Genomic DNA, 16,617 nt, shown 5'->3' with positions numbered 1-16,617 from the left:
ACTTAAGTTTTTTTCTTGGTTTGTCTTTTTCCTAGGAGTAGGTATAATGGTATGTTGTTAAGTGGGTCGGACATTTTCAAAAACTAAAGGCATTGATACTAAGCAAATTGCACCTTTAGTTGAATTCTTTTACTATAATTTCACCTGAATAAGGCGAGTTAGTAATTACTATATTTAACCAGGGCTCGAGTCATTCATCGACGAATTATTGTTATAGTATAGCCTACATTATCTCTATATTTTAGGTTATGATAACATTGTTCATTTGATTGTGTTACCCTCAGATAATTTATTTGTACCCAAGTTGTTTTAAGTGACTGTAAGATTGAATGGTTTTCAAAGAGGTTGCATGCAAATGTTTTCCATTGTTTTAATTACCTGGCTGATTTTGTGTTAGGCTGTCTGGTAAATCTAATCTTATCGCCGTTTAATATTCTGATCATCGATGGTATCTACTTGTGTGCTAAAGACTGATTAAAGCCGCACATCAGGCATGTTAATTTGGTTGCTTTCAGTGGTATGCACATATGAAACTAGATGAACATATTGTGAATAATTTAAACGGACATTTAATGCCTGTCACCTGTAACTGACAAATATTGGCTTAAACGGTTTATTACAATATTATGGCCATCTTGATGTCCCGCCTGATACGAATAACGATCCGCTCGCAATTTAAATGCGTAACTATTCAAAGTAACAATATGTTATATTTTTTAAGTAAAAACTAGTATGTGCTTTTGTTTATTGCACAATGACGTGTTCCTTGAAATTCTTGAAATTCAACAAATCTATATTATGCTTGATGTCCTTAAAAACAATATCGATGATCAATTATAACATTGGTGCCTACAGGGTAAATGTTGTGTGTACGTGCACGAGTCTTCTGCTGGACGGAAGCAATTATGTGCACTTGAAAAAACCTTTCCTTTGTTTATTTCTTGGGACTAATTCTTCTGTAATTTTATTCTGGTTGTTGATTCATCGATGTTTATTTCTTTTGATTAAAAAGTAAAACGATCTCATATATTCTTGATTTAACAAGAATGTCTCTAATAATGTTCCCGTAGTTATACTGGAAATTACTGATATTGTCTGTTTGATTTTATTGCCTGCATCCTTCTCCATATCCACGTAACTAAGCCGTTTTTTGCTGTTAAGCGCCATGAAAGCGACAGTTCTTGTTGAACTCTAGTAAGCGACCTTTGCCTAGTATGAACTTCTTGATACATGTTTGTGTTGACATATGAATTGTCCGTCGTCTTATAAAGGCACTTGTTCACTTCCATAAATAACGGACTCTCTGATTTAGCTAAGAGATTATCTCTTTGGTATGATTCTGGGGTCTCAGTTATCCTTTATAGAACGAATTGGCATGATAAAGTCATGCTTTCGATTGTTTTCGAATTTAAAAATATATTGTGTGCCTATTAAGACCGCCGTGGCGTAAATGTTTATGTTTATTCAGTATCTGATTCAAGGCCACCGGCCCATAACAATAATGTAATGTATATGGTGTCCGCCTAGGGACCGGGAGCTCACTGCTTCGATCCTCATTTTAGAAGCGTTTTTTTAAGATTCCCCCCACACACACTAAGAACTGGTTCTCCCAAGGCCAGGGTCTCAAGAGCGTTTAAATAAGCGTAAGGTTTTGATGCAATAAATGCATGTGCTTATATTGCCATCCCATATTACCCCATGCAGTTCGCACAGGATAATCCGGAACGATACTTTTCGGATTGACTGGATTTTTGTTAAGAAAAGACGTTAGAAAAAAGAGCATTCCATATAAATGGAAAGGGTCGTCCCTGATTAGCCTTTGTGGGTTTGACACTTTACGCACATGTATTAAGCCCGGTTTTCACAGAGTGCGGATCATGTGTTGCCAAAGGCATGCTGTTTACTATGGCATATTCGCAGCAGTTTGTGATTGCCAAATAAAATCGATTGACAGTTTGACATGGTAAATGATCCACAGATTGATCTAGGACCTTGTATTTCCAGTCAATTAATACATTTCGTATTTTCATTCGATCTACACACATTCTGAAATATCGTATCAATTTCAACTCTGAAAAACTTTAGTTTTTTAAATCTTAAAGAAGTAATTTTGTTAATTATGAAAAGTCCGATGAATGTATATTTTTATTTTCAGTTTATCATATATTGGAATTTTTATTTAAAAAAAAACAACAAGAAAACATGCGTATGCTATCATTTAACTTATTAGAACAAAAGAACATGTATATATAACATGGACATACATTGACGTATACCAATATTTTATGATTATCTTGTTGAAAGTGAAATATCAGTGATAAACAAAATAGGTAGTTCATTTTCCAAAACAATATAAAATTACACACAAGTATCGATAATTTGCACTGTTTTACTTTATGTTTGTATCCAGGTTCGAGTTAATATATAAATTTAACGATGTCGGACTAACCACTTAGTGCTGTGTGCATAATGGGACAGCAGAATGACCGTGCGCCAAAGTATCCGGTCCGGGTACAGGTGGTGGTGTCGGGACGGGGACAGATTCCCCTCTGTCCCGGACCACACTCGATGACCCGTCCGTAGTTATCGGTAATAGGAGCTCCGCCCCAACAAGCTTGGCCTGTAAAAAACAAATTAGTTGATTTCATTAAATGACCTTCGTTATGTGAAATCTGGGTTTAATGCATGAAGTACGAAGGGACGACACTTTCCACTTTCAAGATTTTTGTTGTTTACAGGCTTTTTTTCTACTTAACGAAAATGTAGTTCAGGCGGAAAGTGTCGTCCGTGATAAGCCTGTGCGGACTGCACATGCTAATATGGGACGACACTTTACGAACGTGCAATAATCCCAGAACGTCACTCATATCATATATATAGATAATCACACTTTCATTCGTCAACACAGGTATACGATAAAAGATGGCTGTGTAGTAATATAAAACTTGTCGGTCGTTGTGGGTCAATATTGATTACACATATTGTAGGAATATGACTCCAGGTCAATGTTCGAAATAGCAGAATGAGATTGGAAAAAACGAGACAAAATGAAAAATAACATTTCATTTTATATGTTCAAATGTTGCGATCACAACATCAACAGGAGCATGTAGTGTGTGAAGATAAAAAAACTTAATTTTCACACACGCTAACAGTGGAACCCTACTGTCCCCCAATGTCATGTGGAAACCGTGTTTCTGACAATGGAATGGCCCTGCAGACCAAAGGCATAATAGCCTCGCTCTTGAAAAACTCGTCTCAATGCATTTGCGAAAGTGTCGTCCCAGATTAGCCTGTGCAGTCAACAAAGGCTAATCAGAGGCAGGGGGCACTTGCCGCTTAAACTCGATTTATGCTAGGAAGAGAATTCTTTTTAACGAAAAGTACATCAAAGCGGAAAGTGTCGTTGCGGATTAGCCTGTCCGGACTGCACAGGCTAATCTGGTACGATACTCTAGGCACATGCATTTAGACCAGTTTCCCATAGCGATGCCTATATAATAATGTATTGAACTCACGACAGCAGTAACAAATATTATTGATTCCCGAGCCGTCGCCGTAGTAGCCTATCGGACATGGTCTTTCTTTGCCTACGTCGCAAATCTTCAAAGGGGCACCAACTGGACACTGGCAACTTCCGGTGTCTAAATCAACATAGAGAAATAGAGAATAGTGACGATAGGGGCAGTCAAAACAAATGTAACTGCACGGTTTGAGGAACACAATCGTTCTTGTTTCGTGTCGAAAATGATGTGTATTACATTTTTCAGATTGGTGAAAAACGATAGAAATAGCGTTGTCTCTCCTTTTTAACTGTGTGGGTTTTTTAATATAATATTTGAACATTTCGTATGACTTTACATCAAAAACACACACTATAAACGCCCAACGTGAATTGCGATCAGAAAGCGATTAAATAACCTTAAAATAATACGATGGTCTGTAATAATTTGACATTAGAAATTGGATAAAATAGATAATAGACGTGTGTATGTTATTCAGTATAATTTCTTTGTTATATTGCATTATGGTTGGACAATACAAATCTGCTTAATATAATGTTTATGAATGAAAAGATTACAAAGCAATACATGTAAATCAAAAATCACATAAGTTCGTTTTGGTCCAATCGCAGTCATTACATTCTTACAATCCAAATAACATGTACTTTTCTTTAAATGTTGAGATAATTTGCATACGTCATTTGAATCACGCAGTTAAGCATCACATGGAACAGAGTGAACTATTCAATTGAGCCTCGCTCTGGGAAAACGAGACTTAACACACGTGCGTAAAGTGTCGTCCCAGAATATCCTGTGTCGTCCGTACAGGCTTATCAGGGACGAAACTTTCCGCATAAACTGGTTATCCGATACAAAGATACTTCCTTATAATGAAAAATAGAATAAAAGCGGAATGTGGCGTTCCTTAGTAGCCTGTGCGAACTGCACTGGCTAATCTGAGGCGACACTTGGCGCCAAGTGTAAAGCCGCATTTTCCCAGAGCGCGGTTCAATTTATTTTTAATATAAAATGAAATGTAAGTATTGTCACTAGAACGTGTATTGTGTATTGGTCCACAAACAAATTCTTCCATCGCTACTTACAAATAGTTGCCGCTACAATCAGAAGTGCGCTCCACATTTTAAGCACCATGGTATATTCACTTGCATTAGCTCGATAAAATTAGAATGATTTCTTGTAAAGCATTCGTGACTTTTTATAGCTGAAATGTTTTATGCAAACCGGATGTTATTACGTTAATTGGGTCGTGTTTTATGTTCTAAGTAGTTGCAATGTTGTTGTTTTTTATCAGCGCTAATTATAGCGACGAACATCGCCGTACCTGGTGGCGATAAGCCGATATGCAAGATTGATATATGTACTAGCGGTTGTGGATTTGCATATCATCAAAGCTGAATAAATCATTAAAGGGGTCTTTTCACAGATTTTTGCATGTATTGAAATTGGTCTTTAAATGCTTTATATTGATAGATGTAAACATTGGATCTAATAAGCTCCAGTACAAAATCAAGAATACAATTTAAAAAAAAGAAAGATAAGTAACCCTCAACAGGGCTCGAACCACTGACCCCTGGAGTCCTGGAGTAAATGTCTACCCATTTAGACCTTTCGGTCATCCGTCCTCATACAACGAATGGTTATTTTATACTTAATATAAGCCATTCTCGTAGTTTCACAAAAGTTAACGACAACAACAGAACTCTTCAAATTATGCAATCGTTTTGCGTGCAACGCTTTATAATTGTTCAGGTTTTAAAATCGTCAAAAGATGCATATAATTGCTATTTTAGAGCATGGTAAATGTTCAGTAATACTGTTTCCTCACAAATATCATAACTAAAACGAAATTTTGCGAATCTGAAACAATTTGTTTTAATTTTGTCAATTTACCAAAACGTGAAAAGGCCTCTTTAAATGTTCTCCCAATTTACATATCACACATATTCTCCGCTGTAACATCCGTATCATTTTAATAATCTTGTTTTATTTGCCCAGCGCCTAGTACGCCTTCCCGGATCTTGTGTTTTATCTAAATGAGGAAATGAATCGACACACTGAAACTATTATTGCTAAATCTTGGGCAACTGTTTAAGGCTATTTCGCGAGTATAACTATTGGTTGATTTACGTAACCAATGGGCGTGAATTTCTGTACAGTATACGAATTAACGAGTTTATCTTAATGATAATTCAACATAAAACATAAAATCATTTTATTGTTGCTTATTACATAATACATATACCAAAATCTTCGTAGAATTATATGTAATAAAAAATATGAGCTGTGGCCACAATGCTAAATTGTGCGATCCCTGCCACAATTATTATAAGTTTTATAATGCATTTTAAAGTTTTAAATACCAAACATTCAAAGATGTTATTCGACGTTTAAAATGTATTTATAATCATGCCTATAATAATTTAATTGAAAAAAATATTGCAAAGAGTTGCTTGTGTACCACGAAACGAAAATATCATAGTTTAATTTAATATTAGGTCAAAATTGGCATCATATTCACAATATCCACGAAATGATCATAATTTAACAGTATATTGTGCGGTAACAAAACAAATTAGCGAACACAAAGACATCACTTTGATTTTAAAAAGTCCATCAGTCTCTACACGTATAATTTATAAAAAAAATAGTGGCAGGATAAGGAAACTTCATAAAAAGAACCTAAATCATTCGCATTGTCTGCTGAAATATTCGAATTCTACCTCACTGTATTAATTGTACTAAAATCTCAAAAGGAGCGTGCATCATTACTTTGAATTGAACAATTCATGGAATTTTCAAAACTCGTCCTAAGCGTTCATACTGCATAAACGCCCGAAAAATAAGAATCAATCCTTAATTGTTACTATATTTACAAAAATAGTGCGGTCACGGTACTGATCACTGTATAACAACGCATCAGCGTCTTGAAACCATTGGACCGATTTTAGAAGCTCACCTTCGAAGGCGGTATCATATGAATGTAAATATTTTCTTCGCGCAGAAATAATGAATAACAAAACCTTAAGGGGCTGGTCCTAGTCCTAGCTGTTCCCGAAACTAAGATTACAACATGTGTTGCCTCCCTAAAAGCATACAATTCTGAGTTGTTTTTTATGCTCGGATATTTTTTAATTGTTTCAAATCAAAGGACAAATATAAATATAAGGAGTGATTCTTATTTTTCGGGCTTTTATGCAGTATGAACGCTCAGGGCGAGTATTGAAAATTTACCGAGAAGCGCTAGCGAGCTTCATGGAATTTTCAAAACTCGCCCTGAGCGTTTATACTGCATAAACGCCTGAAAAATAAGAATCAATCCTTAATTAATTTTGTGTCAGTTTTACAAATTGGAAGTCGAATCTGTACGGTTATCTGCTTTACATAGTTACGCCGTAATTATTATGGTGCACCTTTAAACTTGATTTAATGGAATCTTTCAATACATGAACTAGCCAACATCATTTGTTTTATGTAAATAACATATCATCGATGATGGATCTCCATATATTTTTTTCTATTTTACCTTGATGGTCAGACCCCGGGAGACTCCTGCTTTAAAGCCTTGTACCTAAAAAATTACAAAAGTCACTTTACTAGATTATTTGCATTTCCCTATTCTGTTTAGCCCTTCTACGCATTGCAGGATATGATACCAGATATTCCGAGGATAAATATTAATTATACACCATGTGATTATGCATGTGTACAAAACATGAATTGACATACCAAACTCTTTCTGACTCCTATCAAAGTAATGAAATTGCTGATTTTCCTAATACCGAATTATTTTTGGCTGGCGATCTCAATTCTAGGATCAAAGACTTTAACGATTTTATTCCAGAAGATGATCTGTCATTTATTTTTGGGAATGATATTGATTACCCATCTGATAATTTTGCAATTCGAAGAAATTATAAAAATGAACATTATAATAATTTTGGTTTACAACTTATATAATTATGTTGTACATGTTATATCCATTTTTTAAATTGTCGTCTTTTTGGTGATAAAGATGGTAATTTTACATGTTTTGCTAATAATGGTGCAAGTGTCGTTGATTATATGATTGCGTCATCAAGTTTATTTAGATATATTTCTGACTTTAAAATCAGTGATAAAGATAACTCTGATCATTTTCCACTTATTTGCCAATTATGTTTTGAATTAACCCAAACAAATTATTCAACAAGGAATATTTGTCATTCAAATGTGCGTTTATGTCAGAAGTTTATTTGGAAAGATGATTTGAAAGAAGATTTTTATTATATTTTTTTTGGTATTAATTTCCGGTGTTTTAAAGAAAAACTAGGGAATCGGAACGATCTTACTTTAAGTTCGTATATCACTGATTTTATAAATGTATTTCAAACTGCTGGGGAAAAATGAAGTCAAATTCTAAATATTTTACTTCTTCACAACCTGAATGGTGGGATCATGAATGTAATATTGCTAAAATTGATAAGTCACGAGCTTTACGATATTTTAGAATTACAAATGATATACTAGATCGAATGACATATAAGGCTTAAAGTATTTTCAAATCTATATGTTTAAACAAAAAAAGCCATATTATCTGAGAAAAAGCGACATGACCTAGTTAATAACCGGAAAAATTCTTTTTTTTTTTTTGAAAACTTTAAAAGGAAACCGTAAACACCAAGAAAATACTTAGCTACATATCTGCACTCAACATGTGATCATGGTATAATGTTTTTTATAAATGAGTTAATTGCTTTAATTTTTGCTGACGATGTGTCCAGTTTCTCTGATACCATCATGCGTCTGCAAAGGCAAATTAATTCCATTGAACAATTATGTAAATCTTTTGATATGATTATTATTCTTGATAAAACAAAAATCATCGTATTTAGAAATGGTGGTGTTGTTAAACAAACTGAAAAATGGACATATTGTGGAGAAACTATTGATATTGTTTCATCTTATAAATATCTTGGTGTTTATTTTTCGCCAAAACTTCTTTGGTCAAAAACTTACGAAATGTTAGCATTGCAAAGTATAAAATCAATTGCCACTAGTAAATTTCGAGATCAACGTAAATTTGGTCATTTAAGTTCTGTAGATATTTTTAAACTTTTTGACGCCATGATTAAACCAATACTTTGTTACGGATATGGGGCTATTCATATGCAGATAAAATTGAAAAAGTACAAATAAACTTTTGTAAACAATATTGTAATTTACCTCAACATACACCTGATATCTTAGCTTTAGGAGAATGTGGCAGACTTCCTTTATGTATAACATATATCCCCAATTGCATCAAGTTCTGGTTGAAAATCACCCGTATGGAAAAGCATAGATATCCTAAATAGTGTTATAAAATGTTAAAAGAGTTAGATGATACAGGTAGAAGGACATGGCTAGTTATATCAGAGAATTAATATTTAGTTATGGATTTCGTTATGTTTAGTTTGCCCAAGGTGTTGGACATGAAGAAACTTTTAAACATCCGTTCAAAACACGAATAAGAAATTGTTATCTTCAAGTATGGAAATCAAAAATTGATAATTCTCCTCAAGCATTGCATTATATATTTTTTTTAACCGATTTATAATATGAACCATATATAAATATTAATTTGTTTTTTGTTTTAAGGAAATCTTTGTCAAGTTTTCGTTGCTCCGCGCATGATCTCATGATTGAGAAAGGTCGCCACTTATCAATAGATAGATATTTAAGATTTTGTCCATTATGTATAAAAAACATAATATAAGCGCAGTTGGAGATAAATATCATTTCTTTTTTTAATTTAATGAATACGAAACATTTAGGCAAACATTCTTCAAATCTGACTAGTTAAGAAACCGATCTCATCAAATGTTTTATACAATCTTATGCTTAAAAGATGAACATACAATTATATATATCGCTAATTTCTTGAATAACTCGCTTGTAAGAAGAAAATAAATCTTAAACATACATGTTTGAAATAGATTGTTGAAATGCTCTTTCTTACTTTTTAATCATTCGTATAGAGTTATCATTTGAGAAACTTTTTCTATTCTAGCATTAGTATATTTAATGTTTTACACAATTTAAGTGTATACAAACATTCTTTAATGTTCTTAAATGTATGATTATATAATACTCTGTTTTACATATTTATATGCTGTATTTTGGGCCAGTTGCTTATATTACCTTATAAACATGTCTATGTCTATTAATACGATTATTACTAAAGAATGCAAAATAAAACATGAGGTTTAAAAGTTTCGGTGGGTTTGACTTTTTTTAAACTTGTTTTTATTAATTGATGGTTATATCTAGTACGTGTACAAGAACTGTTCCTTTTTCATTTTTGCATTGACCGTTCCAAGGCGGTGACCCCAGCTTTATTCTTCTATGTGTGTATGTTTTCTCGTATTGTGCAGTTTTGTACTGTTTTGGCAGTTGCCTTAAATAAATGACCTACTAAATGTTTATAATGAGAATGCAATACTGCTCCAGCAGCTGGAGTTTCACTTCTTTATATTTTGTTCTTGAATAATAACATGTTAACTGGGGTCTTTGGTCTGTCTGGTAAAACATTTCTTACTATCGATCAGGTGGTTTGGTAACTATCACGGGCAACTAGAATAAAAAATACGTGCTGTTAAATAATGATGTGAAGTTTAATAAATACACGACCATTTAATTTCATTTGTGACTCTTATGATCCTGATTATGTTAAAGGTTCGGACACTGTTATTTATTTTGGAACTTTTTAAAATATTGTTACTCGATAGAGTTACTGGGGAAATTACATTTCAATAGTTGGTATGATTAGACAATCGTTGCTAGGATAAAATTGCAAAAATAATCTTGGCTACAAACATTTCCTGATGAAAGCGTAATTTCATTTCTTCACAGGTGTCAAAATGTAATCTGTTTTTATATAAGAAACAGATCCTTCACGTTCGTTTTGAATTTACGCAGAAAATATGTTTATTTAGAATGAACTATATGATTCGGTTGGACGTGTTGTGGTAATTGGCTAGAGGTCATCATGTGGTAAAACATGATAAGAAGCACAGAATGTCCAATGTTAAGGCTTGTATCAAAATATCAAAGGAATTCTTTTTCCTTAATGGCATTCTTCATTATTAACCACTAGTCCTGCAATAAAGACTTCCCAATCACAAATGAATTATTGACTGTCTATAGTACATCCTAGTTTCATGGAAAAACATACTGTTTGTTTGTTAACACATTATACAAAGCACGCAGCATTACGTTTGATAATACCCGACGTATTGTATCATCAAAGTAATAGTTTTGAAAAGAAACAAATCGTGCGTTTATATGCCATATCATGTCCACAAGAAATAAACATGATTATTGGGTACATTGCGAAGGAGGGGAAACAACCCGATTAAAAAAGTCTAAAATGTTAAAATGTTTACCTCCGCTTTATAACAAATTCGGGAAGAATATCTTTCCCGCGTCAAATGATCAAAATGCGAAGAATAAATACTTGTTATATATGGGGGTTAACATTTAAAGAAAATTGGCAAAATGGGTAAAGTCACACCATATTTAAACAAAATGGTTACGAAAACCTATCTGCGTTACTGCTCAATCGCATAATCATAATCAAAGGAATTTTTGATTTTTTAAATAACTTTGCTGTACTTCAATTACATAATACTTCTTGGTGTGCACATTTTGATGTAAAACATATGTCAAAGGTCAAGAGAATTCAAATAAGACTTTGTCCGATCTTTTCGTGAACAGTTTCTGCCGACAGGCGTATCTTTGTGACAATCGCAAGGTTGTTGATAATATGAACAAATTGTAGGAGCAATGTATGAACATTTTCAAAGAGATTATCAAAGACAGAAGTAAGAATGCCTACACAACTCTGAAGACACTCACACAGATCAGTAAGCCTAAGGCCAGTGTTACAGAAGACTTTGACGGGAATCTCCTCACCAAGAATGACGCAATATTTAGCAGCTGAAATGAATACTACAATAATACAATAACCTCTTTTTACCGGAACCCTGTCTCATTCAGAATGATCTCAGACCAGACGCGGACGAAAAAGTCCTTCCATTATAAAGGCAGAATTAAAGAAGGCAGTGCGCAGTCTGAAGGTGGGAAAATCTCCGGGATCAGACACCGTCCGTTCTGAACTGATTAAAATGGAAGAGATGCAACGACTTCAACTATCACGGTAATATGCAAGAAAATATGTGAGGAGAAGTGGCCCAAGGAGTGTACCCAGTCTCTGCAAATCTTGCTTCCTAAAACGGGTAACCTAAAGCCTCATCAACCATCCCATCATAGTATACTCCGCATCATCCTCAACCAATTGATAATTAAGTCACAGGAACTGCTGGCCGAAGAGCAGGCTGGATCCAGAGCTGGACGGAGCACATTGATGCAGATCTTCAACTACAGAGTCATCATTTGAGAGACACCTGCAAAGCCAACGAGAGTTCTTCCGCAACTTGATTTTCTGCATGTCTGTGATTACCTCTTCAAGACGGATTGCAATGGGAACATTTTTGGGTAAAACTTGGCTTCCAACAATAGTGGTTTCATGATGATGGTTAATGTTTTTTAATATCAAATGGCTTGGTTGCATGGTTTGTATTTGGTGATTTATTAAGTGAAAAACTTAAGAAGTTTGCAGAGGGGTTCAGTATCTGACTGGATACTTAAGATTAATTTTAGGCAACTCTTTCTTTTTAATTCGTTTATTTCTAAGTTTCTTATTTTGATTCGTCAATTTTGTTTTGATATATTGTTTGAAGTTTAGTTTATCTCTTGTTTTTTTCTGTAATGTACTAGTATTTAATATTACATGATTTTTTATGTCTTGTATTGTCTTTTTTCTAGGAGTAGGTAAAATGGAAAGTTGTTTAAGTGGGTCGGACATTTGCCTGCTTGCCATCCAGAGTCTGAACAATGGGAGTTTTACCTGGCCATGTTGTGCGCTTGATGAAATTCAGAAACAAAAGGCAGGGGCGCCAATTCGAGTCACCTTTAGTTGATTTTTAACGTTTAGTATGCTTTTACCACGACTAGGCGAGTTAGTTATTACAATTTCACCAGGCTCAAGTCATTTATTAACGAATTCTTCTTTTTATTTCTGACTGTATAGCTTACATTAAATATATTAATTATTTTATGATCTAATTTCTTATTTTATTTTGTTACACATAGACCATTTATTGTAACCCAGTTGTAATTAAATGCCTGTGTCGTCCGTACAGGCTTATCAGGGACGAAATGAATGGTTTTCAAAGAGGTTGCATGCACATGTATTCCATTTCTATAATGTCCTGTTTCGCCGTTTAATATTCTGATCATCGATGGAACCTGATTGTGTGCTATGGATTGGCATGTCGATTTGGTTGCTCTCATTGTATTCACATATTTTTCTAGAGGAACAACTTAAGAATAGTTTTGAACGGACACTATTTGCTTGTCACCTGTAACTGGCCAAAAATGTGTCTGAACCGGGTTACGTACAATATGATGGCCATCTTAATGTAACGCCTGAAACGAATGAACATCCGCCCCAAATGTAATTGGGTTACTATTCAAAGTAACGATGTGTAATATTTTTAAGTAAAGACTAGTATAGGCTATTGCTTGCTTGAAAATAAACAAATCACTATAATACTTAATGAAATTTAAAACCAAAACAATATCGATGAAACATTCTAACCTTGGCGCAAACTACGGCTGCAGTGAAAGGATCTTCTTCAATTATTATTAAAAGATGGCTGATTGAGAATAGAAAAAATGAGATTTCAATATAAAACAAGATTTCACTTTATATATTCAAATGTTGCGATCACAACATCACAGGAGCATGTAGTGTGTGGAGATTAATATCTTAATTTTCACACACGCTAACAGTGGGATCCTACTTTTCCTCCATACCGTGTTTCTGACAATGGAATGGCCCAACAAACTAAATGCATATAAGCATCGCTCTTGGAAAACGGGTTTCAAAGCATTTGCGAAAGTGTCGTCCCAGATAAGCATTTGCAGTCAGCAAAGACTAATGAGAGGAAGGGGGGAACTTTCCGCTTAAACTCGATTTATGCTTAGAAGAGACTTGTTTTTAACGAAAAGTACCATCAAAGCGGACTGCACAGGCTAATCTGATAAGATGCTTTACGCACATGCATTTAGACCAGTGTTCCCATAGAGATGCCTATATCATAACGTAATGTACTAACGACAACAGTAACCATTAATATTGATCCCAAGGTCGTGGCTGTAGTAGCCTATTGGTCATGGTCTTCAAAGGGGCACCAACTGGACACTGACAACTTCCGGTGTCTAAATCAGCATTGAGAAATAGAGATTAGTGATAGATATTCTATTAGAGGCTGTTAGAAACAAATAGATTTCAAGAATACATTCGCTCTTGTTTCATGTCGAAAATGATAAGTATTACCTTTATCGAACACTCATATACTATTTTATTTATCAAATTATGTGCTCCCATTAATACTGTCAGGGAGGTAAAAACGATAGAAGCAGTGTTCTCTCCTCTATTAAACTTTGTGCGGCAATGTTCTCTCCTCTATTAAACTTTTTACGGCAGTGTTCTCTCCTCTATTAAACTTTGTGCGGCAGTGTTCGCTCCTCTATTAAACTTTGTGCGGTTTTATTTAACAATTGAACATTTGATATGACGTAACATAGAATAACACACAATATATATGTCCGAGTTGGATTTCGATCAGAAAGCGATTATGTAACAATACGATGGTCTGTATTCATTTCACATTAGAAATTGGATAAGATATATTATATACGTGTATATGTTTATCAGTATGATTTCGTTGCTATATTGCATTATTGTTGGAAGTTAAAAATCTGGTTAATATAACTTATATGAATGAAAAGATTACAAAGAATTAAATCTACCTCAAATATCACATAAGTTCGCTCTGGTCCAATCGCAGTTATTACATACTTACAATCCAAATGGCAAGTTCTTTGTTGACACGTTTAGAGCATATAAACACATTTAACTCACAAAATAATGCATTACATGGACAGGAGTAAACAATTCAACTGAGCCTCGGTCTGGAAAAACGAGGCGCATCACATGTGCGTAAAGTGTCGTCCCAAAACATCCTGTGTAGTCCACACAGGTTTATCAGGAACGAAACTTTCCGAGTTAATTGGATTTCCGATAAGAAAAGACTTCCTTTTAATGAAAAATAGAATAAAAGCGGAATGTGGCGTCCCTTATTAGCCTGTGCGGACTGCACTGGTTAATCTGGGGCGACACTATAAAAGCCGCTTTTTCCCAGACCGCGGCTCAATTTTTTTTATTATTAATTATAAGCATTGTCACATTTTCCACAAACAAATTTTTCCATCGTTACTTACAAACAGTTGCCGCTACAATAAGAAATACGCTCCATATTAAAGGCGCCATGGTATATTCACTTGCACGAGCTTGATAACATTAGAATGATTTCTCGAAATACATTCATGTCTTTTTATACTTGAAATGTCTTACGGAAACCGGACGTTAATATGTTAAATGAGTCGTGTTTTATGTTCTCATTAGTTGCAATAATGTTGTTTTGATCAGCGCGAATTCAGGCGATTAACATTACCGTACCTGGTGGCAATAAGCCGAAATGCAAGATTGATCCATGTCCGAGCGGCTGTATAGGCCATATAAAACATCGTTCGATTATACGCAATAATGGATTTGCTTATCATCAAAGCTGAATAAATCATCAAATGTTCTTCCCATTAACATATTACAAATATTCTCCGCTTAAACATCCGTATCCTTTTTAATCATCTTTATTTTTTTGCCCAGCGCCTGGTACGCCTTACCGAATTGTGTTATTTATCTAAATGAGGAAATGAATCGACACACTGAAACTATTGTTGCTAAACCTTGGGCAACTGTTTAAGGCTATTTCGCGCTTATAACTGTTGGTTGATTTACGTAACCAATGGGCGTGAATTTCCGTCACCGTGTACAGTAAACCAATTAACGAGTTTATCTTAATAATAATTCAACATCAAACATGATATCATTTTAGTGCTGCGAACTACATAACACAAAATCTTCGTAGAATAATATGTAATTAAAAATGTTAGCTGTGGCCACAATTCTAAATTTTGCTATCCCTGCCAAGTGTTATGTTTTAAAATAAGTTTTAAATTGTTAAAAACCGAACATTCAAAGATGTCATTCGACTTTATAAATGTATTAATATGGAATGAGTGATGTATTGGACGTCATCATTGATGACGTTCATTCGAACGAATGATAAAGGGGGCTAAGTTTCGTTAAGTTGGTGCATATAGCCGCGATTTGAGTTTCTTGAAAACTGGCCGAACACGTTTGCTAAAATTTGACATGTATATGGTCCAGAATGCGATCTACCTGTTGGCGTAGGCGTTATACCTGGGAAAAATCAAGTTTTCGAGTATTTTGCGTCTAAATATTTTTATGGGAAAGGGCACGCGCGCGTTACGTCATGAAAAGCGCTTAGGCTAGCTTCCATCTTGCTACGAAACAAAGAAACTGGCGTTACGCGTTATTAATTCAGTTAGGCGTTTAATCGATAAACAAAGGCGTAATAATTGTGTTTGAATATCAATCGGTAGTACACATGCATGTCTTTTGTGCACATTGTGGTTTTTTAATGAACATGACATAAATCTATGTGTTATTCAACGTATTGAGTGCGACGAGTTAAAGAAAGGTTTACACGGCTAGGCTTTCCGAGATAAATGTAAGTACACACTGGTATTAGAATGGTATTCTATTTATCCGATAATATCTTGAATATAAATGATATTGAGACAATTACATTATTAGGGTTTAATAATTTATTATTTAATCAAAAAATAAACGCGAGCAGCAAATCAATTTCGTTTGTAGTGGAAACCGAAAGTAAACAAACCAACCGTCAAAATGGCTGACGACATAGCAACGTAGGAAGTAACACTCAGAAATTATGTACAAAATAAGATCATCAGAAATGATGTAAAGTGAATGCTCATTCGCTGTTTTGTAGATAAGTATACGATCTATTGAAAAACCATAACATTTGACATAAAAACACCCGCGGATATGAAAATCTTC

General features: G+C 34.3%; 1 protein-coding gene across 2 annotated transcripts; it reads right to left on the bottom strand.

Moving 5' to 3' along the window:
* Positions 1–2,202: 2,202 nt before the first annotated feature.
* LOC127855085 (scavenger receptor class F member 2-like) lies at positions 2,203–14,958 on the bottom strand. Of its 2 annotated transcripts, none has more exons than XM_052390442.1 (3): positions 14,892–14,958; positions 3,519–3,644; positions 2,203–2,620 (listed from the first exon to the last, which is right to left on the bottom strand). In XM_052390442.1, the coding sequence occupies exons 1-3, from the start codon at positions 14,938–14,940 to the stop codon at positions 2,445–2,447; spliced, it is 351 nt and encodes a 116-aa protein (XP_052246402.1). In that variant the 5' UTR covers positions 14,941–14,958; the 3' UTR covers positions 2,203–2,444. The 2 variants fall into 2 exon arrangements, with proteins under 2 accessions (XP_052246402.1, XP_052246401.1); XM_052390441.1 differs by lacking the exon at positions 14,892–14,958 and adding an exon at positions 4,607–4,716.
* Between the last annotated feature and the right edge of the window lie 1,659 nt (positions 14,959–16,617).

Source organism: Dreissena polymorpha, chromosome 13 (genome assembly GCF_020536995.1).
Source record: "Dreissena polymorpha isolate Duluth1 chromosome 13, UMN_Dpol_1.0, whole genome shotgun sequence".
Lineage (NCBI taxonomy): Eukaryota > Metazoa > Mollusca > Bivalvia > Myida > Dreissenidae > Dreissena > Dreissena polymorpha.
The sequence above is the reverse complement of the archived record's forward strand: the minus strand, read 5'-3'. Positions and strand labels throughout refer to the sequence as shown.